This window comes from Petromyzon marinus, unplaced genomic scaffold (genome assembly GCF_048934315.1).
Source record: "Petromyzon marinus isolate PM22_M1 ecotype Great Lakes invasive population unplaced genomic scaffold, UKy_Petmar_22M1.pri1.0 PM_Scaffold_219, whole genome shotgun sequence".
Taxonomy (NCBI): Eukaryota; Metazoa; Chordata; class Hyperoartia; order Petromyzontiformes; family Petromyzontidae; genus Petromyzon; species Petromyzon marinus.
The window spans coordinates 125,829-151,984 of NW_027423190.1; the positions used below are offsets into that span (position 1 = coordinate 125,829).

The 26,156-nt window shown below is 54.3% G+C and overlaps 1 protein-coding gene across 2 annotated transcripts; it reads left to right on the forward strand.

Moving 5' to 3' along the window:
- The first annotated feature begins 8,554 nt into the window (after positions 1-8,554).
- Positions 8,555-25,927, forward strand: LOC142922924 (ecto-NOX disulfide-thiol exchanger 2-like). 2 transcript variants are annotated; one of them, XM_076063864.1, is made up of 6 exons: positions 8,555-9,384; positions 16,562-16,663; positions 18,631-18,873; positions 19,819-20,025; positions 24,520-24,753; positions 25,518-25,927. In XM_076063864.1, exons 1-6 carry the CDS (start codon positions 9,030-9,032, stop codon positions 25,838-25,840), a joined length of 1,464 nt encoding a protein of 487 aa, XP_075919979.1. In that variant the 5' UTR covers positions 8,555-9,029; the 3' UTR covers positions 25,841-25,927. The 2 variants fall into 2 exon arrangements, with proteins under 2 accessions (XP_075919979.1, XP_075919978.1); XM_076063863.1 differs by having other exon boundaries at positions 8,562-9,384; positions 16,562-16,672.
- Positions 25,928-26,156: the final 229 nt, after the last annotated feature.

Here is a 26,156-nt window from a genome sequence, read left to right on the forward strand (position 1 = left end):
CTTCTATGAGTCTCGGGTCACTGTGGGTCTCTATGGGTCTCTGTGGGTCTCTATGGGTCTCTATGGGTCTCGATGGGTCTCTATGGGCCTCTATGGGTCTCTATGGGTCTCTGTGGGTCTCGATGGGTCTCCGTGAGTGTGGATCTCTGTGGGTCGGTAGGTCTCTCTCGGTCTCTATGGGTCTCTGTGGGTCTCTGTAGGTTTCTATGGGTCTCTGTGGGTCTCGATGGGTCTCCGTGGGTGTGGATCTCTGTGGGTTGATAGGTCTCTCTCGGTCTCTATGGGTCTCTGTGGGTCTCTGTGGGTCTCTATGGGTCTCTGTGGGTCTCTATGGGTCTCTGTGGGTCTCGATGGGTCTCCGTGGGTGTGGATCTCTGTGGGTCGGTAGGTCTCTCTCGGTCTCTCTCGGTCTCTATGGGTCTCTGTGGGTCTCTGTGGGTATCTATGGGTCTCTGGGTCTCTAAGGGTCTCTGTGGGTCTCTGGGTCTCTATGGGCCTCTATGGGTCTCTGTGGGTCTCTATGGGTCTCTGTGGGTCTCTCTGTCCCAGTGGTCTCGTGGATTTATTTTCTCAAAGTCCTTCGATTTCCCCCCACCCCCACCCCTCCGTATTTATAATCGACGTCACGCGTTGAGAGCACTTGTTCTGCTGCTGTAAATGTCCACGTGGTGGTGGTGGTGGTGATGATGATGGTGGTGGTGATAAGCCAATTGGTTGAGCTGCGATTTGTGACTGCCAGAATCACGTGGCATGTCGGTAAGGGCCCTATACCTGGTGTCATAAAAAATGACAGTTGGTAGATTTTGATTTAAAGCTTTCGTGACTGCAACACAAGCAATCATCATCGCCAGGCGATGATGATTGCTTGTGTTGCAGTCGAAACGTCGTGATAATTGTATTGTTTTATGTTTTTTTATGATACTACTACTACTGATGATGATGCTGATACTACTACTATTGATGATACTACCACTGATGATGATGCTGATACTACAACTGATGATGCTTCTACTGATGATACTACCACTGATGATGATGCTGATACTACAACTGATGATACTGCTACTGATGATACTACCACTGATGATACTACTACTGATGATACTACTACTGATGATACTACTACTGATGATGCTACCACTGATGATACTACCACTGATGATACTACCACTGATGATACTACCACTGATGATACTACCACTGATGATACTACTACTGATGATGCAACTACTGATGATACTACTACTGATGATACTACCACTGATGATACCACTACTGATGATACTACCACTGATGATACTACTACTGATGATACTACTACTGATGATACTACCACTGATGATACAACTACTGATAATACAACTACTGATGATACTACTACTGATGATACTATCACTGATGATACTACTGATGATACTACCACTGATGATACTACCACTGATGATACTACTACTGATGATACTACCACTGATGATACTACTACTGTTGATACTACCACTGATGATACTACTACTGATGATACTACTACTGATGATACTACCACAGATGATACTACTACTGATGATACTACTACTGATGATACTACCACTGATGATACTACTGATGATACAACCACTGATGATACTACTAATGATGATACAACTACTGATGATACTACTACTGATGATACTACCACTGATGATACTACTGATGATACAACCACTGATGATACTACTAATGATGATGCAACTACTGATGATACTACTACTGATGATACTACCACTGATGATACTACTACTGTTGATACTACCACTGATGATACTACTACTGATGATACTACTACTGATGATACTACCACTGATGATACTACTACTGATGATACTACTACTGATGATACTACCACTGATGATACTACTGATGATACAACCACTGATGATACTACTAATGATGATACTACTACTGATGATACTACCACTGATGATACTACTGATGATACTACCACTGATGATACTACTGAAGATACTACCACTGATGATACTACCACTGATGATACTACTACTGATGATACTACCACTGATGATACTACCACTGATTATACTACTACTGATGATACTACTGATGATACTACCACTGATGATACTACTACTGATGATTCTACTACTGATGATACTACCACTGATGATGCTACCACTGATGATGATACTACTACTAATGATGATACTACTACTGATGATTGCTTGTGTTGCAGTCGAAACGTCGTGATAATTTTATTGTTTTATATTTTTATTATTTTATTGTTTCCTTTCTACGTGGTGACTTTACCGGAAGAGCCAAGATTATAGTTGGTAGCTTTACACTCCACTCGCAGGTCAGTGGCGTCAATGATCAACGCTGCAGTGTTGTGTGGTCTCTCCGCTCAGCGCCGAGATGTTGACTACCTCGCTGGGTATACAGGAGGTCGTGGGTTCAATCCCAACCCTGCTGCTGCATATTTGGAGTCTGTGTGTCTCTCTTCCATCATCATCATCGCGGTGGCTAAAATATGTTAACTACCTCACCTGATATACATGATTTTTTAAATTTAATTTTTATTTAAAGCTTTCGTGACTGCAGGGATTCACATTCTTGGTTCTTTCGGTAAAGTCACCACCACGTAGAAGGGAAACAATAAAATAATAAAAATATAAAACAATAAAATTCTCACGACGTTTCGACTGCAACACAAGAACCAATCATCATCAGTTGGGGAAACCACTACAAGAAAATCTGATATACATGAGATCGTGGGTTCGATCCCAATGCTGCTGCTGTATATTTGGAGTCTGCGTGTCTCCCATCATCATCATCACGGTGGCTAAAATATGTTAACTACCTCTCCTGATATACATGAGATTGTGGGTTCGATCCCAACGCTGCTGTTGTATATTTGGAGTCTGCGTCTCTCTCCCATCATCATCACGGTGGCTAAAATATGTTAACTACCTCACCTGATATACATGAGATTGTGGGTTCGGTCCCAACGCTGCTGTTGTATATTTGGAGTCTGCATCTCTCTCCCATCATCATCACGGTGGCTAAAGTATGTTAACTACCTCACCTGATATACATGAGGTCGTGGGTTCGATCCCAACGCTGCTGTTGTATATTTGGAGTCTGCGTATCTCTCCCATCATCATCATCACGGTGGATAAAATATGTTAACTACCTCACCTGATATACATGAGTTTGTGGGTTTGATCCCAACACTGCTGCTGTCTCTCTCCGTGCTCGCGTGGAGTGTGGGTCTCTCAGGGTTTCTATAGGTCTTGTTGGGTCTCAGTCTCTATTAGTCTCTGGATCTCTATGGGTCTCTGTGGGTCTCTATGAGTCTCTGTGGATCTCTGTGGGTCTCTATGAGTCTCTGTGGATCTCTGTGGGTCTCTATGGGTCTCTATGAGTCTCTGTGGATCTCTATGGGTCTCTATGAGTCTCTGTGGGTCTCTGTGGGTCTCTATGGGTCTCTATGAGTCTCTGTGGGTCTCTGTGGGTCTCTATGGGTCTCTGGATCTCTGTGGGTCTCTATGGGTCTCTATGAATATCTGGATCTCTGTGGGTCTCTATGAGTCTATGGATCTCTGTGGGTCTCTGTGGGTCTCTGGATCTCTGTGGGTCTCTATGGGTCTCTATGAGTCTATGGATCTCTGTGGGTCTCTGTGGGTCTCTGTGGGTCTCTATGAGTCTCTGGATCTCTGTGGGTCTCTATGGGTCTCTATGAATATCTGGATCTCTGTGGGTCTCTATGAGTCTATGGATCTCTGTGGGTCTCTGTGGGTCTCTGGATCTCTGTGGGTCTCTATGGGTCTCTATGAGTCTATGGATCTCTGTGGGTCTCTGTGGGTCTCTGTGGGTCTCTATGAGTCTCTGGATCTCTATGCGTCTCTATGGGTCTCTATGCGTCTATGGATCTCTGTGGGTCTCTGTGGGTCTCTGTGGGTCTCTATGAGTCTCTGGATCTCTGTGGGTCTCTATGGGTCTCTATGAATATCTGGATCTCTGTGGGTCTCTATGAGTCTATGGATCTCTGTGGGTCTCTGTGGGTCTCTGGATCTCTGTGGGTCTCTATGGGTCTCTATGAGTCTATGGATCTCTGTGGGTCTCTGTGGGTCTCTGTGGGTCTCTATGAGTCTCTGGATCTCTATGCGTCTCTATGGGTCTCTATGCGTCTCTGTGGATCTCTATGGGTCTCTGTGCGTCTCTATCGCTCTCTGTGGGTCTCTGTGCATCTCTATCACTCTCTGCGGGTCTCTATGCGTCTCTGTGCGTCTCTATGGGTCTCTATGGGTCTCTGTGGGTCTCTATGCGTCTCTGGGTCTCTATGGGTCTCTGTGGGTCTCTGTGGGTCTCTATGCGTCTCTGTGCGTCTCTATGGGTCTCTGCGGGTCTCTATGTGTCTCTGTGCGTCTCTGGGTCTCTATGGGTCTCTATGGGTCTCTGTGCGTCTCTGTGGGTCTCCCTGGGGGCCTTACAACTGGTGAAATAAAAGTTTACAGCTTTACTGTCCACTTGCAGGCGAGCGGCGTCAATTATCAACCCCGCGGTGTTGTGGGGTCCCCCGCTCAGCGCCGCGGGCGGCGCGTACTCAGGGTCACCGCAGTGGCTAGGAGATGTTAACTACCTCGCCAGGTACACAGGAGGTCGTGGGTTCGATCACAACCCTGATGACTGCCTGCTGCTGCTGTATATTTGGAGTTTGCGTGTCTCTGTCATCGTCATCACGGTGGATAGGAGATGTTAACTACCTCGCCTGGTACACAGGAAGTCGTGGGTTCGATCACAACCCTGATGACTGCCTGCTGCTGCTGTATATTTGGAGTTTGCGTGTCTCTGTCATCGTCATCACGGTGGATAGGAGATGTTAACTACCTCGCCTGGTACACAGGAAGTCGTGGGTTCGATCACAACCCTGATGACTGCCTGCTGCTGCTGCTGTATATTTGGAGTTTGTGTGTCTCTCTCTCATCGTCATCACGGTGGCTAGGAGATGTTAACTACCTCGCCTGGTACACAGGAGGTCGTGGGTTCGATCACAACCCTGATGACTGCCTGCTGCTGCTGCTGTATATTTGGAGTTTGCGTGTCTCTCTCTCATCGTCATCACGGTGGCTAGGAGATGTTGACTACCTCGCCTGGTACACAGGAGGTCGTGGTTTCGATCACAACCCTGATGACTGCCTGCTGCTGCTGCTGCTGTAGATTTGGAGTTTGCGTGTCTCTCTCTCATCGTCATCACGGTGGCTAGGAGATGTTGACTACCTCGCCTGGTACACAGGAGGTCGTGGGTTCGATCACAACCCTGATGACTGCCTGCTGCTGCTGCTGTAGATTTGGAGTTTGCGTGTCTCTCTCTCATCATCATCACGGTGGCTAGGAGATGTTAACTACCTCGCCAGGTACACAGGAGGTCGTGGGTTCGATCACAACCCTGATGACTGCCTGCTGCTGCTGTATATTTGGAGTTTGCGTGTCTCTGTCATCGTCATCACGGTGGATAGGAGATGTTAACTACCTCGCCTGGTACACAGGAAGTCGTGGGTTCGATCACAACCCTGATGACTGCCTGCTGCTGCTGTATATTTGGAGTTTGCGTGTCTCTGTCATCGTCATCACGGTGGATAGGAGATGTTAACTACCTCGCCTGGTACACAGGAAGTCGTGGGTTCGATCACAACCCTGATGACTGCCTGCTGCTGCTGCTGTATATTTGGAGTTTGTGTGTCTCTCTCTCATCGTCATCACGGTGGCTAGGAGATGTTAACTACCTCGCCTGGTACACAGGAGGTCGTGGGTTCGATCACAACCCTGATGACTGCCTGCTGCTGCTGCTGTATATTTGGAGTTTGCGTGTCTCTCTCTCATCGTCATCACGGTGGCTAGGAGATGTTGACTACCTCGCCTGGTACACAGGAGGTCGTGGTTTCGATCACAACCCTGATGACTGCCTGCTGCTGCTGCTGCTGTAGATTTGGAGTTTGCGTGTCTCTCTCTCATCGTCATCACGGTGGCTAGGAGATGTTGACTACCTCGCCTGGTACACAGGAGGTCGTGGGTTCGATCACAACCCTGATGACTGCCTGCTGCTGCTGCTGTAGATTTGGAGTTTGCGTGTCTCTCTCTCATCATCATCACGGTGGCTAGGAGATGTTAACTACCTCGCCTGGTATACAGGAGGTCGTGGTTTCGATCACAACCCTGATGACTACCTGCTGCTGCTGCTGTATATTTGGAGTTTGTGTCTCTCTCTTTCTCATCGTCATCACGGTGGCTAGGAGATGTTGACTACCTCGCCCGGTATATAGGATGTGGGTTCGATTCCGACCCTGATGATTGCCTGCTGCTGCTGCTGTATATTTGGAGTCTGCGTGTCTCTCTCTCATCGTCATCACGGTGGCTAGGAGATGTTAACTACCTCGCCTGGTACACAGGAGGTCGTGGGTTCGATCACAACCCTGATGACTGCCTGCTGCTGCTGCTGTATATTTGGAGTTTGCGTGTCTCTCTCTCATCGTCATCACGGTGGCTAGGAGATGTTGACTACCTCGCGTGGTATACAGGATGTTCTGGGTTCGATTCCGACCCTGATGATTGCCTGCTGCTGCTGTATATTTGGAGTCTGCGTGTCTCTCTCATCGTCATCACGGTGGCTAGGAGATGTTAACTACCTCGCCTGGTACACAGGAGGTCGTGGGTTCCATCACGACCCTGATGACTGCCTGCTGCTGCTGTATATTTGGAGTCTGCATCTCTCTCTCATCGTCATCACGGTGGCTAGGAGATGTTAACTACCTCGCCTGGTACACAGGAGGTCGTGGTTTCGATCACAACCCTGATGACTACCTGCTGCTGCTGCTGTATATTTGGAGTTTGTGTCTCTCTCTCTCTCATCGTCATCACGGTGGCTAGGAGATGTTGACTACCTCGCCCGGTATATAGGATGTTGTGGGTTCGATTCCGACCCTGATGATTGCCTGCTGCTGCTGCTGTATATTTGGAGTCTGCGTGTCTCTCTCTCATCGTCATCACGGTGGCTTGGAGATGTTAACTACCTCGCCTGGTACACAGGAGGTCGTGGGTTCGATCACAACCCTGATGACTGCCTGCTGCTGCTGTATATTTGGAGTTTGTGTCTCGCTCATCATCATCACGGTGGCTAGGAGATGTTGACTACCTCGCGTGGTATACAGGAGGTCGTGGGTTCGATCCCGACCCTGAGGATGCCTGCTGCTGCTGCTGTATATTTGGGGTTTGCGTGTCTCTCTCTCATCATCATCACGGTGGCTAGGAGATATTGACTACCTCGCCTGGTATACAGAATGTTCTGGGTTCGATTCCGACCCTGATGATTGTCTGCTGCTGCTGCTGTATATTTGGAGTCTGCGTATCTCTCTCATCGTCATCACGGTGGCTAGGAGATGTTAACTACCTCGCCTGGTACACAGGAGGTCGTGGGTTCGATCACAACCCTGATGACTGCCTGCTGCTGCTGCTGTATATTTGGAGTTTGTGTGTCTCTCTCATCGTCATCACGGTGGCTAGGAGATGTTAACTACCTCGCCTGGTACACAGGAGGTCGTGGGTTCCATCATGACCCTGATGACTGCCTGCTGCTGCTGCTGTATATTTGGAGTCTGCATCTCTCTCTCATCGTCATCACGGTGGCTAGGAGATGTTAACTACCTCGCCTGGTACACAGGAGGTCGTGGTTTCGATCACAACCCTGATGACTGCCTGCTGCTGCTGTATATTTGGAGTTTGTGTCTCTCTCGCTCATCGTCATCACGGTGGCTAGGAAATGTTGACTACCTCGCGTGGTATACAGGATGTTGTGGGTTCGATTCCGACCCTGATGATTGCCTGCTGCTGCCGCTGTATATTTGGAGTCTGTGTCTCTCTCTCATCATCATCACGGTGGCTAGGAGATGTTAACTACCTCGCCTGGTATACAGGAGGTCGTGGTTTCGATCACAACCCTGATGACTGCCTGCTGCTGCTGCTGTATATTTGGAGTTTGCGTCTCTCTCTCATCGTCATCACGGTGGCTATGAGATGTTAACTACCTTGCCTGGTACACAGGAGGTTGTGGTTTCGATCACAACCCTGATGACTGCCTGCTGCTGCTGCTGCTGTATATTTGGAGTCTGCGTCTCTCTCTCTCATCGGCCCTCCTTGCGAGCAGTCGCCGTCGGCATACTTCGGACGGACTTCCGGGCCGGCCGGATGAACCCTTGGGGTCGCGTCGCGACCTCGGAAGATTCCGTCGAGCCGATTAAAGTTTCGATTCGAGCGCTTTTGTTGCCCGAGGACCGGTGCGTCGTTGCCGCCCTGCACCGGTGCCGCCCCGCGTGTCTTGTCTTGGGGGGGGGGGGGGGCGCGGTACGTCAGGAGGCCGTGCCGAAGGCCGCGGGGGGGGGCCGTCGGCGAGAGGCCTGAAGAGTCGCCGCGCCGGACCGTGCGTCTACTCGTAGGGGGGCGGACACGGCGGACTTTGGCCGATGGTTGCGCTACGTTTGGAACTACGACCTTTGGCCTTTTCTCGTCATTGTCGTCGTCATTGTCGTCGTCATCGTCGTCGTCATCGTCATTGGCATCGCCATTGTGATTGTCGTGATCATTATCATTGTCGTCGTCATCTTCGTCATTGTTGTCATCGTCATTGTCGTAATCATTATCACTGTCGTCATTGTCGCCGTCGTCATTGTCATCGCCATTGTCGTGATCATCGCCATTGTGGTGATCATCGCCATTGTCGTGACCATTATCATTGTCGTGACCATTATCATTGTCGTCGTCATCTTCGTCATTGTCGTCATTGTCGTCATTGTCGTGATCATTATCACTGTCATCGTCATCTTCGTCATTGTCGTCATCTTCGTCATCGTCATCATCGTCATCGTCGTCATTGTCATCATCGTCATTGTCATCGTCATTGTCATCGTCGTCATCGATGTCACCATCGTTGCTTCCCCCCTCCCCCCCTGCTCCCCCACCAACCCACCCCCCACCCCGCAGGCCCCATGGACCCGGCCCGTAACAACGAGCCGCTGCAGTTCAACCACGCCAAGGGTCCCGTGGTGATCGAGGGGGCCGACGGGCCCCCCGATCCGGCCCCCGACCGCTCGCGCAAGCGCAGGATGTCGCCCGCCAAAGCGCCGCCGCCGCCGCCGCCGGCGGCCAAGCGCGGCAGCCCCCCAACGGGGGGCGGAGGTGGTGGCGGGGCGGCAGGGAAAATGGCCGTGGGTGGCGGTGGCGGTGGTGCCGGTGGTGCCGGCGGTGCCGGTGGTGCCGGCGGCGGCGGCGGCGGCGGCGGCGGCGGCGTGTGGTCCAAGCAGGCCTTGCTGGGACCCAGCCACGGCTTCGTTGGCCACCACAGTACGTCCGCAGGGGAGCGGGGAACTTTCACGCTTGGCGCCAGCTCCGCCCCCCCTCGCCAGCTCCGCCCACCTCGTCCCCCCGCTCCGCCCCCCTCGTCCCCCTGCTCCGCCCCCCTCGTCCCCCTGCTCCGCCCCCCTGCCCCGCCCCCCTCTCCGCTCCGCCCCCCTCTCCAGCCCCGCCCCCTCTCCAGCTCCGCCCCCCTCGTCCCCCAGCTCCGCCCCCCTCTCCAGCTCCGCCCCCCTCGTCCCCCAGCTCCGCCCCCTCGTCCCCCAGCTCCGCCCCCCTCGTCCCCCTGCTCCGCCCCCCTCTCCAGCTCCGCCCCCCTCGTCCCCCTGCTCCGCCCCCCCCCTCCAGCTCCGCCCCCCCTCCAGCTCCGCCCCCCTCGTCCCCCTGCTCCACCCCCCTCTCCATCTCCGCCCCCCCTCCAGCTCCACCCCCCTCCTCCTCCTGCTGCTCCTCCTCACCGTCGTCACCGCCCCCCCCCCCGTTCTCCTTGCGAGCAGTCGCCCCCTTTCAGCTCCTCCTCCCCGCCACGCCCCCTTGCACTCGAACAAACTCCGCCCCCCTCCGCGCGAGCGAAGCTAGAAGTACCGTCGCCACGTCCAGCTTCCAATTGCCGCTCCCACCAAACCTCCCTCTCCCGTAACGCCGTCCCCTGTGCAGAGCGCCTCGGATATTCGGCGCTGTGTATGTAAATATAAGAAGGAAGGTGATTTTTAAGAAGGAAACGGGAGCAGGATTTATCCACAACTCTGGCTGTCGCCTGATGATGCTGGTCGTAATTACTGGCGAAACGTCACGGTACTCGAATTGTGAATGTTGTAGTGGGTTTAACTCTCCAACACACAGCAACCGGTTAGTGCTGTACTAGTAACGAATTGTAAATGTTGTAGTGGGTTTAACTCTCCAACACACAGCAACCGGTTAGTGCTGTACTTGGTAACGAATTGTAAATGTTGTAGTGGGTTTAACTCTCCAACACACAGCAACCGGTTAGTGCTGTACTAGTAACGAATTGTGAATGTTGTAGTGGGTTTAACTCTCCAACACACAGCAACCGGTTAGTGCCGTACTAGTAACGAATTGTAAATGTTGTAGTGGGTTTAACTCTGCAACACACAGCAACCGGTTAGTGCTGTACTAGTAACGAATTGTAAATGTTGTAGTGGGTTTAACTCTCCAACACACAGCAACTGGTTAGTGCTGTACTTGGTAACGAATTGTAAATGTTGTAGTGGGTTTAACTCTCCAACACACAGCAACCGGTTAGTGCTGTACTAGTAACGAATTGTGAATGTTGTAGTGGGTTTAACTCTCCAACACACAGCAACCGGTTAGTGCCGTACTAGTAACGAATTGTAAATGTAGTAGTGGGTTTAACTCTGCAACACACAGCAACCGGTTAGTGCTGTACTAGTAACGAATTGTAAATGTTGTAGTGGGTTTAACTCTCCAACACACAGCAACCGGTTAGTGCTGTACTAGTAACGAATTGTGAATGTTGTAGTGGGTTTAACTCTCCAACACACAGCAACCGGTTAGTGCTGTACTAGTAACAAATTGTGAATGTTGTAATGGGTTTAACTCTCCAACACACAGCAACCGGTTAGTGCCGTACTAGTAACGAATTGTAAATGTAGTAGTGGGTTTAACTCTGCAACACACAGCAACCGGTTAGTGCTGTACTAGTAACGAATTGTAAATGTTGTAGTGGGTTTAACTCTCCAACACACAGCAACCGGTTAGTGCTGTACTAGTAACGAATTGTGAATGTTGTAGTGGGTTTAACTCTCCAACACACAGCAACCGGTTAGTGCTGTACTAGTAACGAATTGTAAATGTAGTAGTGGGTTTAACTCTCCAACCCACAGCAACCGGTTAGTGCCGTACTAGTAACGAATTATAAATGTTGTAGTGGGTTTAACTCTCCAACACACAGCAACCGGTTAGTGCCGTACTAGTAACGAATTGTAAATGTAGTAGTGGGTTTAACTCTCCAACACACAGCAACCGGTTAGTGCTGTACTAGTAATGAATTGTACATGTTGTAGTGGGTTAACTCTCCAACACACAGCAACCGGTTAGTGCTGTACTAGTAACTAATTGTAAATGTTGTAGTGGGTTTAACTCTCCAACACACAGCAACCGGTTAGCGCTGTACTAGTAACGAATTGTGAATGTTGTAGTGGGTTTAACTCTCCAACACACAGCAACCGGTTAGTGCTGTACTAGTAACGAATTGTGAATGTTGTAGTGGGTTTAACTCTCCAACACACAGCAACCGGTTAGTGCCGTACTAGTAACGAATTATAAATGTTGTAGTGGGTTTAACTCTCCAACACACAGCAACCGGTTAGTGCTGTACTAGTAGCGAATTGTAAATGTTGTAGTGGGTTTAACTCTCCAACACACAGCAACCGGTTAGCGCTGTACTAGTAATGAATTGTAAATGTTGTAGTGGGTTTAACTCTCCAACACACAGCAACCGGTTAGCGCACGGTGACATGGAAACGCGTTTGGCCGTTAGTCGCGATTCTCAACGTGGAGGGGAATAAATCCGGATGACCTGGAGAAAAATCAACGCGACCATCACAGAGAGAAACACGCAAAGTCTAAATATACAGCAGGGGTCGGAGGTCGGGATCGACCCCACGGCCTCCTGTATACCACGCGAGGTAGTTAACATCTCCTGGCCACCGTGATGATCATGAGGATGAGAGAGAGACACGCAAACTCTAAATATACAGCAGGGGTCGGGATCGAACCCACGACCTCCTGTATACCAGGCGAGGTAGTCAACATCGTGACCTCTCTCTCCCCGCACTCCGGTTGGCTCCCGTGGCGGCGGTAACCGCGAGCGGGACTCGAACCTGAGCTCGAGTCCCGCTCGCGGGCGACAACACCGACAACGCCGACAACACCGACACCGCCGACAACACCGACAACACAGACGACATAACGAACTCCGCCGACAACACCGACACCGCCGACAACACTGACACCGCCGGCGGCGACGACGACGGTCAGAATCGGTCCCGGGGCCCTTGACCCGGGGCCCCTTGGCCCTGGCCCCCGAGGCCCGAGTCGACCCGGGGCCCTTGACCCGGGGGCCCCTTGGCCCTGGCCCCCGAGGCCCGAGTCGACCCGGGGCCCTTGACCCGGGGCCCCCTTGGCCCTGGCCCCCGAGGCCCGAGTCGACCCGGGGCCCTTGACCTGGGGCCCCTTAGCCCGGGCCCCCTTGGCCCTGGCCCCCGAGGCCCGAGTCGACCCGGGGCGGCGTGCGGTCAAAACATCGGCACCCAGGGGCGGTGCCGGGCCACATCTCTCCACCAGCAGCCGTCACGGTGCCCCCGCCTGCCTTTCGCAGGTGCCCGGCAGAGCTTGCGAGGCCGCGTGGCGGACCGTTGCCTCGCCCACGCGGTCGATTCGCGAGGCGCGGGCTGCGGTGTGTACGGTAGGGCTGGACGATTTTGGGGGGGGGGAGGGGAAATGTCCAGTTGCCGTTCAACATTTTTTTTTTAAGCGGAGCTTCATTTTCGGTAGTCACCGTGTAATAGATTCGCAACACGTGATGGAGCATTAGCACGTGACGCCACCAAAGTATGAACCGCTCGAAATAACCTAATGCCGGCGTGAGAACTCAAAGGTGTGAATCGCTTCCGACGTTAAATACAGAAAGTTGTGATAATTAAAAAAAAAACTAAAATCTATTCCGAACCCATCGGCCCCGCTCATCAAATTAATATTCACTGAAACATCTTTTAAAATCCATACTCTTTGGTTCTATTGGGTAAAGTCACGTAGGTGAAAATAAAATAATAAAATTCTCACGACGTTTCGGCCACAACACAAGCGGCCTTCATCAGGTGAAGGGACGAGACTGTCTGGTAGGACAGCGCTGTCCTACCAGACAGTCTCGTCGCTTCACCTGATGAAGGCCGCTTGTGTTGTGGCCGAAACGTGATTTTTTGTTATTATTATTTTTTTTACCTACGTGACTTTACCCAATAGAAGCAAAGAGCTATGGATCCTAGCAGTCACGAAAGCTTTAAATCTAGAACACATTTAAAATCGTCTCGCAAAACATTCGCGGAAAACGGGTAAGGTTTCGCCGCATTCCCAAGCGGAAGTGTCCCGGGGCGCGACTGTACATCCACACACGCACACACACACACACGCGTGGCACCGTGAAACCCGCCACCACCGCCACCACCGCCACCGCCGCAGCAGCAGCAGCAGCAGCAGCAGCGGGGGGGGGGGGCTTCTCCGCGGACCTGCCTGTCGACCGCTGACGCCGGGGGTCGCTGATTGCTGGCGAAGCGCCGCGCTCGCTCCGATTTGTGAATGTCGCGGTGGATTTGCTCTGCCATCACTCGGGCCGCGCCGGTGCCGCGCCAGGAGCGAGCCAGCCCTCGCTCCGTGTCGGGCCCGTGGCGGGGCTTGACGGAGCCGTGGCGGGGCTTGACGGAGCCGTGGCGGGGCTTGACGGAGCCGTGGCGGGGCTTGACGGAGCCGTGGCGGGGCTTGACGGAGCCGTGGCGGGGCTTGACGACGCGTTTGTATCTAACGCCTGAGCAGGCGCCCGCCTCTATCCGTATCTATATATCTATATATTTAAAAAAAAAAAAGAGGGAAATTTTGTGATTGTGTGCGTCTGTTGGGGATGTTCAGCGTACTTCCCGACACGCGGCGAACTTGGCATTTGCCATGCGGGTAGCTTCCAGACTGGTACACCATGCAAAAATTATAAAAATAGACTTTTGTGTTTTGGGGGGGGGGGGTGGCGGGGTGGGGGAGGGGGGCGCAGTAATGGATGTATTTTGCACGGCGAGTGAGCGGTGACGTCACACATGTGTGACGTCTCACATGTGTGACGTCACGTGTGTGACGTCACGTGTGTGACGTCACGTCACGTGTGTGACGTCACGTGTGTGACGTCACATCCGTGATGTCACATATCTATGATGTCACAGATGTGATGTCACCCGCACGCGACAGCGTCGTGCCTGCTGACGTCACGCGGTGTGCCTGCTGACGTCACGCGGAGTGCCTGCTGACGTCACGCGGCCTGCCTGCTGACGTCACGCGGCGCGCCTGCTGACGTCACGCATCCCCCCCCCCTCCCCCACCCTCCGCGTAGGCCGTGTATTAATCGAAGCCGGGTAGTAGAGCGAGTGATCAATAATTGAGTTCCCCCTTGGAAGGCAGAGCCGCTGGTGCCGCTGTTTCACGGACGCAGCACCAGCAGCTGCGGTGGTTTCACCCTCAAAGAGAGTGGCGATGATTGCTGCTGCGTGGCGTAGCCTAGGGAGGGGGCACCCCCAGCGGCAGCTGTCCCCGTGTGACACACTCACAGCGCGATCGTCAACGCAGGAAGACGCTGCTGCTGCTGTTGCTGCTGCTGGCGCTGTTTCACAGACGCAGCACCAGCAGCTGGGGTGGTTTCACCGTCAGGGGGTGGCGATGATTGCTGCTGCTGGCGCTGTGTGTGTGTGCGGTGGTCTAGCGGTTAGCGCTACGCTGCGCTATGAACCCGGCGACCCGGGTTCGATTCCCGCTCACGGCCACGACGATTATCTGAACCGGTCCTGGGTCCTCCCTAGGTCGACTCGGCCTCAAATGAGTAGCTGGTGCGGTGTGTAGTGGTAAACATCGCCACTGGGGAGACAAAGGCGGCCGGGCGTGGTGCTGGCCACCCACCCCCTCGTGTACCGTTCCGGCCTTCATAGGTGCTGCTCGCTAACAGCACTTGCCCCTACAGTCTGTTAAGGCTATATGGGGGATTTTTGTCTTTTTGTGAGTGTATGTGAGTGTGTGTATGTGAGTGTGTATGTATGTGAGTGTGTGCGTGTGTGTGTGAGAGTTTGTATGTGAGTGTGTGTGTGAGTGTATGTATGTATGTGAGTGCGTGTGTGAGTGTGTGTGTGTATATCGCTCCGCACGAAGCTTCAGGTCTTCTCGGCCATGGTCATTCCCTCCCTTCTCTACGCTTGCGAAACGTGGACCCCCCTAATGGAACATCTTCGCCGGTTGGAAACATTAGGCTGGCCTGCTTACGATTCATCCTGGGTTTAACCAGGCTGGATTGTGTGAGGAGCTCATAAATCCTTGAAAGATCTGGGCAAGGTCCCATCGGTGAGCTCCTCTGGCGGGCAAGGCTGCGATGGCTGGGTCATGTAGCCCGCATGCCCAGCCACCGCATGCCGAAACAGCTTTTGTTTGGCCGGATTGAGGGGGCTAAGCGGGCGCGGCACGGGCTAGAGAAGAGATGGAGTGATGTGGTACAGGAGGACGTGGAGCTGAGTGGACTTGCCGATGACTGGTGCCAGCGGTGTCAAGATCGGCCTCTGTGGAGGAGGCTCGTGAAGGATGCTGCTGGGCAGTTGGAGGCAGTCGCCCTCCAACAACAACGGAGGGCGGAGGAGCGACGCTCAGAACAACGAGCGGAGCGCCGGGTGGCTAAAGCACAGCAGGTTGGCACAGTAGGGGGCACAGGTGGTGCATCAGCCAGTCATCTCAGTCAGTCGACCCGTGGCACCTGCTGGGTCTGCCCCGTGACTTCCTGCCAGCGGGCGTTCGACACTTCACGTGGCCTCAGGGTGCACATAGCCTGGCACAAGCGTTGTGGTGACGTCACCGCCACTTAGTGGCGAATGGCGGTTGTTGTTGAGTGTGTGTATGTGAATGTATGTGTGTGTGAGTGTGTGTATGTGAATATATGTGTGTGTGAGTGTGTGTATGTGAATGTATGTGTGTGAGTGTGTATGTGTGTGAGTGTGTGTATGTGTGTGAATGTGTGTATGTGTGTGAGTGTGTGTGTATGTGTATGTATGTGTGTGTATGTGTGTATGTGAATGTGTGTGAGTGTGTGCATGTGAATGTATGTGTGTATGTGAATGTATGTATGTGTGTGTGAGTGTGTGTATGTGTGCATGTGAATGTATGTGTGTGAGTGTGTATGTGTGTGTATGTATGTGTATGTGAATGTATGTGTATGTGAATGTATGTGAGTGTGTGTATGTGAATGTATGTGAGTGTGTGTATGTGAATGTATGTGTGTGCGCGTGCCAGCGTGTGCGGCGTTGCATAGCCACCGCTGCTGCTGCAGCACTTGCCCCCGGCGTTGCGTGAAGGCTACACGGGGGACCTTTGTCTTTGTTGCGTGTGTGAGCAGTGGGCCGTGAGCCGGCCCTCATGATGGACATGGAGGAGGGGGTAGGGCCGCTGGGCGGCTGGGCGGACGCCATGCAGATGGCCAACATGGCCAGCATGATGGGTATGGGCGGTGGGTGTCACATCCACCACCAGCAGCAGCAGCAGCATGTCCACACCACCACCAGCACGTCCACACTCACCACCACCACCAGCACAATCACCATCACGTCCACACTCACCACCACCATGTGCACAACCACCACCACCAGCACGTCCACACTCACCACCACCACAATCACCATCACGTCCACACTCACCACCACCATGTCCACAACCACCACCACCAGCACGTCCACACTCACCACCACCACAATCACCATCACGTCCACACTCACCACCACCACCACAATCACCATCACGTCCACACTCGCCACCACAATCACCATCACGTCCACACTCACCACCACCACAATCACCATCACGTCCACACTCACCACCACCATGTCCACAACCACCACCACCAGCAGCACGTCCACACTCACCACCACCATGTCCACAACCACTACCACCACAATCACCATCACGTCCACACTCACCACCACCATGTCCACAACCATCACCACCACAATCACCATCACGTCCACACTCACCACCACCATGTCCACAACCACCACCACAACACTCACCACCAACACAACCACCATCACCACCACACTCACCACCACCACGTTCACACTCACCACCACCACACTCACCACCACGTCCACACTTACCACCATCATGTCCACAAACACCACCACCACACTCACCAGCACCAACACAACCACAATCACCACCACCACACTCACCACCACCACCACGTCCATACTCACCAGCACCACATTTCCACCACCACCACCACCACGTCCACACTCGCCACCACCACAACACTCACCCCCAACACACTCACCACCACCACACACCACCCCCACGCTCACCACCACCACACTCACCACCAACACACTCACCACCACACTCACCACCACCACCACCACACTCACCACCATCATATCCATCACCTTGGTGAGTGTGGTGGTTGTGACTGTGAATGTGTTGGTGGTGGTGAGTGTGTTGGTGGTGGTGAGTGTGGTGATTGTGAATGTGTTGGTGGTGAGTGTGTTGGTGGTGGTGAGTGTGTTGGTGGTGAGTGTGGTGGTGGTGGTGAGTGTGGTGGTGGTGAGTGTGGTGGTGGTGAGTGTGTTGGTGGTGAGTGTGGTGGTTGTGAATGTGTTGGTGGTGAGTGTGTTGGTGGTGAGTGTGGTGGTGGTGGTGAGTGTGGTGGTGGTGAGTGTGGTGGTTGTGAATGTGTTGGTGGTGAGTGTGGTGGTTGTGAATGTGTTGGTGGTTGTGAATGTATTGGTGGTTGCGAATGTGTTGGTGGTTAATGTGTTGGCGGTGGTGAGTGTGGAGGTGGTGAGTGTGTTGGTGGTGGTGAGTGTGTTGGTGGTGACTGTGGTGGTGGTGGTGAGTGTGGTGGTGGTGAGTGTGGTGGTTGTGAATGTGTTGGTGGTTGTTAATGTGTTGGCGGTGGTGAGTGTGTTGGTGGTGAGTGTGTTGGTGGTGAGTGTGGTGGTTGTGACTGTGAATGCGTTGGTGGTTGTGAATGTGGTGGTGGTGAGTGTGGTGTTGGTGGTGAGTGTGGTGTTGGTGGTGAGTGTGTTGGTGGTGAGTGTGTTGGTGGTGAGTGTGTTGGTGGTGAGTGTGGTGGTGGTGAGTGTGGTGGTGGTTAGTGTGTTGGTGGTGAGTGTGTTGGTGGTGAGTGTGTTGGTGGTGAGTCTGGTGGTTGTGACTGTGAATGCGTTGGTGGTTGTGAATGTGTTGGCGGCGATGGTTGTGGATGTGGTGCTGTATGTGGTGGTTGTGGTGATCGTTGTTGTTGTGGTAGTGGTGGTGATGGTGGTGGTCGTGGTGGTGGTGGTCGTAGTCGTTGTGGTGGTTGTCATAGTGGTGGTGGTGGTGACGTTGGTGGCAGTGGTGGAAGATGGTGGTGGTGGTGGTGACGTTGGTGGTGGTGCTGGTGCTTTTCGCCGGATTGTGGAAACTCCCCAGGCATGGACGGCGGCGGCGGCGGCGGCGGCGCCGGTTCCGGGTTCGAGCCCAGGATAGGGTTGCTGGGTTCGGCACCGCCTGGCATGGACTCCGGCTTCGACCCCATGGCTTTCACCGCCGGCATGAACGTCTACCAGAGCTTCTGCCAGCAGCAGCTGATGCCTCCCGGTCTGCAGCAGCAGCAGCAGCAGCCCAAGGAGATCATCCACTGCACCAACTGCACTCTCTTCCCACCCAATCCCAGTAAGGGAAGTCGCCACCACCGGCGTCACCGGCGTCACCGGCGTCACCGTCGGCGTCACCGTCACCGCCACCGTCACCTGCAAGCAGCACCGTAACATCATCCCCGCCGCGGTCACGGCCACCGCCCCGCCACAATCACCGCCACCGTGACATCATCGCCAACATGATGTCACCGTCGTCGCTGGCGCCGTCATCGGCGCCACCGCCATGATGTTGCAACCACCGCCATGATGTCACCACCACCATCATGATGTCACCACCACCATCATGATGTCACCACCACCATCATGATGTCACCACCACCGCTACCACCGTGATGTCACCACCACTACTATGATGTCACCACCACCATGATGTCACCACCACTACTATGATGTCACCACCACCATGATGTCACCACCACCATGATGTCACCACCACTACTACGATGTCACCACCACCATGATGTCACCACCACTACTATGATGTCACCACCACCATGATGTCACCACCACTACTATGATGTCACCACCACCACCATGATGTCACCACCACCACCACCATGATGTCACCACAACCATCATGATGTCACCACCACCACCACCATGATGTCACCACCACCACCATGATGTCACCACCACCATGATATCACCACCACTATGATGTCACCACCACCATCACCACCATGATGTCACCACCACCACCACCATGATGTCACTACCACCACTATGATTTCACCACCACCATCACCACCATGATGTCAACACCACCAACACCATGATGTCACTACCACCACTATGATGTCACCACCACCATCACCACCATGATGTCACCACCGCCGCCATGATGTCACTACCACTACTATGATGTCACCACCACCGCGTCGTCGGCGCGTCGCGGTGGAACGCGTCACCGCGTCACCACGTCACCACGTCGCGTCGTCCCACCCCCGCCCCCCCCCCCCAGACCTGCCCCCCCCGTCCCTGCGCGAGCGCCCCCCCGGCTGCAAGACGGTGTTTGTGGGGGGCCTGCCGGAGGCGGCGAGCGAGGAGACAATCCGCGAGGTGTTTGAGAAGTGCGGCGAGCTCACGGCCCTGCGCAAGGGGAAGAAGAACTTTGCCCACGTGCGCTTTGCTCAGCCACAGGCCGTGGAGAGGGCCATATACCTGTCGGGTGAGGGGTGGTGCACACTCACTCACACTCACTCGCTCACACTCACTCACACACACTCACACACACACTCACACTCACTCACACTCACTCACACTCACACACTCACACACTCACGCTTTGATCAGCCACAGGCCGTGGAGAGGGCCATATACCTGTCGGGTGAGCGGTGGTGCACACACTCACACTCACTCACACTCATTCACACTCACTCACACACACTCACTCACACACACTCATAAACACACACACACTCACACGCACACTCACACACACTCACACACTCACGCTTTGCTCAGCCACAGGCCGTGGAGAGGGCCATATACCTGTCGGGTGAGGGGTGATGCACACACTCGCACACACACACAACAACAACAACCGCCATTCGCCACTAAGTGGCGGTGACGTCACCACGACGCTTGTGCCAAGCTGGCAGGAGGTCACGGGGCAGACTCAGGTGGTGCCACGGGTCGACTGACTGAGATGACTGGCTGATGCACCACCTGTGCCCCCTACTGTACCAACCTGCTGTGCTTTAGCCACCCGACGCTCCGCTCGTTGTTCTGAGCGTTGCTCCTCCGCCCGCCGTTGTTGTTGGAGGGCGACTGCCTCCAACTGCCCAGTAGCGTCCTTCACGTGCCTCCTCCACAGAGGCCGATGTTGACACCGCTGGTACCAGTCATCGGCAAGTCCACTCAGCTCCATGTCCTCCTGTACCACATCACTCCATCTCTTCTCTAGCCCATGCCGCGCCCGCTTAGCCCCCTCAATCCGGCCGAACAGAAGCTGTTTCGGCATGCGGTGGCTGGGCATGCGGGCTACATGACCCAGCCATCGCAGCCTTGCCCGCCGGAGGAGCTCACCGATGGGACCTTGCCCAGATCTTTCAAGGATTTGTGAGCTCCTCACACAATCCAGTCTGGTTAAACCCAGGATGGATCGTAGGCAGGCCAGCCTAAATGTTTCTAACCGACGAAGATGTTCCATTAGGGGGGGGTCCACGTTTCGCAAGCGTAGAGAAGGGAGGGAATGACTGTGGCCGAGAAGACCTGAAGCTTAGTGCGGAGCGACAGACCAGGTAGCTTCCACACAGCGTTACGCAACCGATGAAAAGATATTGCCGCTTGACTGATTCGGAGTGAGACCTCTGCTGTTAAACTGGAGCCGGTCATAAGCACACTTCCCAGGTATGGGAAACTCTCCACTCTCTCCACAACTGCCCCATCACCGATTGGGAGTTGTGGGGGTGGAGTGTTCGATGGTACAAAATACCCAGGCAGGTGCTTAGTTATGGTGGGGCTGATGGTAAGGCCCCATCTCTTAGTGGCACGCTCCAGTCTCAGCAGCAGTGTCTCCAACTCCTCCTCTGAATGAGCAGCTATTACCAAATCATCAGCATACATAACGTGGTTTAGCAATAGGGAGCCATCCCTTGACCGCACCCGGGCATCGATCAGCCTCCCATTATATCTGTACCATATGGAGATTCCCCCGGTACAGCTATTGAAGGCTTCACGAACTACGTGGTCGAAATAGATGTTAAATAATGTGGGAGCCAGAGGACATCCCTGTCGCACCCCAAGGTGTAAAGGGAAAGGCTCGGACTCCCAGCCACGTAGTTTTACCCGGGCCCGCTCACCATCATGAAGGTCCTTAATGATCGTGAGAAGAGGGTCAGGTACTCCAAAGGCACGAAGAACAACCCAGAGCCCAGGCCTATGGATGGTATCATAGGCCTTGACCAGGTCAATAAAGCAGAGATGTAGATCTTGCTGGAATTCCCTACACCTCTGCTGTAGCAGATGGACAGAAAATATGGCATCTGTGCAGGACCGCCCTTTCCTGAAACCGCACTGGGGCTCCGCAAGCCTCTCCTCAGCGTGCCTGGCAAGGCGATGTTGAATAATCCTTGCCAGGACCTTTCCCGGCACACTGAGGAGTGAAATGCCCCTGTAGTTGTTACAGTCTGTGCGGCCCCCCTTCTTAAAGAGGGGGACCACCAGGGCATCCTTCCAATCCTGCGGAACCAGTCCAGTGATCCAGACTGTTATGATGTCATATAGGGCAGTCTGTGCACAAACTCCACCCTCCCTCAGCATTTCGCTTGGGAGATCATCTCTGCCCGCTGCCTTTCCTGGTCTCAGACTCCGGATTGCCCTCAGTACTTCCTCAACAGATGGCACCTCAGCCAGCCACTCACAGGGGGTGACTTCTTCCAATATTTGAGGCACCACAGCCTCAGCAGGGTCATCCTCACTTTATGCCACGATGTTTTCCTGGCTGAGGGATTTTCCCTCCCCCTGGACCTCACAGAAATGCTCAGCAAATCTGCAAACCTGTTCCTGGGGGTCGGAGATTGGATCACCGTTTTTTCCCCTAATGATGGTAATAGGTGTGACGCTGCAGGTTACTTTTTTGATGGAGTTAAATAGAGATTTGTGATCGCGGGCCACTGAGGCAGACTCCATCTCCTCAGCAACCCGCGACCACCACCCATCCTTGCAGCGCCTCACGGCTCTCCGAACCTCCGAGCGAAGGTTGCGGTAAGCCTTTTCATTCTCTGACGTGGGATTCTGTAGCCGCTGACAGTGGGCCTGTCGCTTTTTCTCAACCATCCTGAACACCTCCTCTGTCAGCCAGGGTCTCTGGGGAGGTCGTGACCGTGTACCCACAGCAGACATTGCAGCCGCATGAGTCACAGTTCTAAACCTCGCCCATTTCCCCTCGACATCAGGAGGAGTGGGGGACGATGCCAACCCCAGCCGCAGGCGATGATGAAATTCTCGCTTGCAACTTTCATCAGATAACTGAGACCAGGCCACTTTTGGTTGGAATGGGGTCCTGGGTGTACACCCACCACCGGAGCGGAAGAATGACAGGCGCATCTTACAGATGACTAGTCGATGGTCAGAGGGCAGATCAGCTCCACGGTAGGTCCTGGTGTCAAGGACATGGGCTCGCATCCGCTGGTCCGTCACTATGTAGTCCAGCAGATGTTCTTGCTTGGACCCGGCATGCATCCATGATGTTGTGTGGATGCGCCGATGCCGGAACAGCGTGTTGGTAATTACAAGCCCATGGGCTGCACAAAAATCTAGCAGCCTCCTACCGTTGTTATTGAGCTGATCCGGCCCATGCCCTCCAATCACTCCAGATCAGGTGCCAGTATCATGACCAACTCGGGCATTGAAGTCACCCAACATGATGACTCTATCCCGAGGGGCCACTTTAGCCAGCACCTGTGACAGGAGGTCATAGAAGGCATCTGACTCATCGGCTTTGCCTGCATCCCTCCACGGATGTTCGTCTTCGGTGGGGGCATAAGTAACCACGACCACCAATACTCGCCTCCGATTGATGGGAAGGCATGCCCAAAGTAACCTGGTACTTACAGCTTCCCACACCTCACCGCCACGCTCCCACGCCCCCTTCATTCTTTTGTTCAAAAGAAGAGCCACACCCTGTTGTTTGGCAGTCTGCTGCCCCGAGTAGAGGACTGTCCACCCCTCATGGTGGCAGGAGCCAGAACCGGTCCACCGGACCTCCTGAATGCCACAGAGATCCAGGCGGTACCGGTCCAGCTCCCGACAGGAGTGGTAGCCTCTCCTCCGCAGTGAGCGTTCGAACATTCCACGTGGCCATCCGTAGTGGTTTTTCGTTGTTTCTGGAGGAGCCCCGAGGGTAGAGATTCAATCTCCTGGCTCCGCCAATTGGGGTTTGGCCGGGAGACGTCATAGACGCCTGTCCCCCCGGGGCCTCCGGCACAAGCTTATTTGTTACATATTTAAGTCGTAGTTTAGTGGTAATTTATTGAAGGTGGAGTTACCAGCCCCTCACACCCGTCCAGAGCCCCCGTTTAGCCCCTGTGGTGGTCGCAGACACCATGAGGGGAGGAACCAATCGGAATTGGCCCTCCCCCCACAGCACTGTCCACGACAGAGTTGCCCTTCTGGCACCGCGAGGAGGTAGGGGGTTGTTTTGCCGGACACTCACACACACACACACACTCGCACACACTCACACACACACTCACACACTCGCACACACTCACACACACTCACACACACTCACACACACACACTCACACACTCCCATCCACCCACCCACCCTCCCATCCATCCACCCACCCTCCCATCCACCCACCCTCCCACCCTCCCATCCACCCAGCCTCCCATTCACCCTCCCATCCACCCACCCTCCCACCCACCCTCCCATCCACCCACCCTCCCACTCACCCTCCCATCCACCCACTCTCCCACCCTCCCATCCACCCACCCTCCCACCCACCCTCCCACCCACCCTCCCACCCACCCTCCCACCCACCCATCCACCCACCCTCCCACCCACCCTCCCATCCACCCACCCTCCCACTCACCCTCCCATCCACCCTCCCACCCACCCTCCCATCCACTCACCCACCCTCCCACTCACCCTCCCATCCACCCACCCACCACCCCACCCCACCACCCACCACCACCACCGCCGCCCCTCCCGCAGGCTACCGCATGCGCATCGGCGCCAGCAGTGACAAGCAGGACCTGGGCCGCCTGCACGTGGACTTTGCGAGCGCGCGCGACGACCAGTACGAGTGGGAGTGCCGCCAGCGGGCGCTGGCGCGGGAGGAGCGCCACCGTCGCCGCGGCGACGCGGAGCGCCGCCGGTCGCCGTCGCCGCCGCCCATCTTCCACTACACGGAGCACGAAGCGTCGCAGCTCGTCGAGAAGCTCAAGGGTAGGGGGCCCCCCTGCTCGTCGTCGCCGCTCCTCGTCGTTGACGTCGTCGTTGTCGTCGTTGTCGTTGTTGTCGTTATTGTCGTTGTTGGCATTGTCATTGTTGTCGTCATTGTTGTCATTGTTGTCATTGTCGTCATTGTCGTCGTCATTGTCGTCATTGTTGTTATTGTCATTGTTGTCATTGTCGTCGTCATTGTCATTGTTGTCATTGTCATTGTTGTCATTGTCGTCATTGTCGTCGTCGTCATTGTCGTCGTCATTGTCATTGTTGTCATTGTCGTCATTGTCGTTATTGTCGTTATTGTCATCGTCATTGTCGTTGTCATTGTTGTCATTGTCGTTGTTGTCATTGTCGTCATTGTTGTCATTGTCATTGTTGTCATTGTCGTCATTGTCGTCATCATTGTCATTGTTGTCATTGTCGTCATTGTCGTCGTCATTGTTGTCATTGTCATTGTTGTCATTGTCGTCATTGTCGTCGTCATTGTCATTGTTGTCATTGTCGTCATTGTCGTCGTCATTGTCATTGTTGTCATTGTCGTCATTGTCGTCGTCATTGTCGTCGTCATTGTCGTCGTCATTGTCGTCATTGTCGTCGTCATTGTCGTCGTCATTGTCGTCATTGTCGTCGTCATTGTCGTTATTGTCGTCATCGTCGTCATCGTCGTCATCGTCATCATTGTCGTCATCGTCGTCATCGCCGTCATCGCCGTCATCACCGTCATCGTCGTCATCGTTGTCATCGTCCCCCGCCCACCACAGACGACAGCAAGTTCCCGAGCGCCATCAGCGTGCTGCTCACGTGGATGGAGCGCGGCGAGGTGAACCGCCGCACCTCCAACGCCTTCTACGCCATGGTGCAGTCCTCCAACAGCCACGTGAGGCGACTCACCAACGAGAAGGCAAGCCAGGAGGCGGAGCTGGAGCAGGCCCGAGAGCGCTTCAAGTGCTCGCTCGCCACCATCCTGCGCCAATGTGAGCGTGGCTGCCCTGCCGCCCCCCCTTGCCCTGCCGCCCCCCTTTGCCCGCCTGCCCCTTGCCTGCACGCTCGCAAAGACAGAGACCCCCCGGCGTGTAGCCTGTGACAGACCGTCGGGAGGGGCGGCGAGCGCCGTTAGCGAGCGGCTCGCGGAGGCGCCCGTGGAGGCTACCGGCACTTGCGACCGCACGAGGTGGGTGGGGGTGGTGTTGGGTGGGTGGGGTGGCCGTGTCGGTGGTGTTGGGTGGGTGGGGTGGCCGGTGCCACCACGCCCGGTCCGCCTTTGCCTCTCCCGGTTTGGCGAATGTTTTATTACCGCCGCCGCCGCCGCTGCCGCTGCTACACACCGCACCAGGTACTCATTGTAGGCCGAGTCGACCTATGGTAGGGGAGGCCCGGGACCGGTTCGGATAATCGTCGCC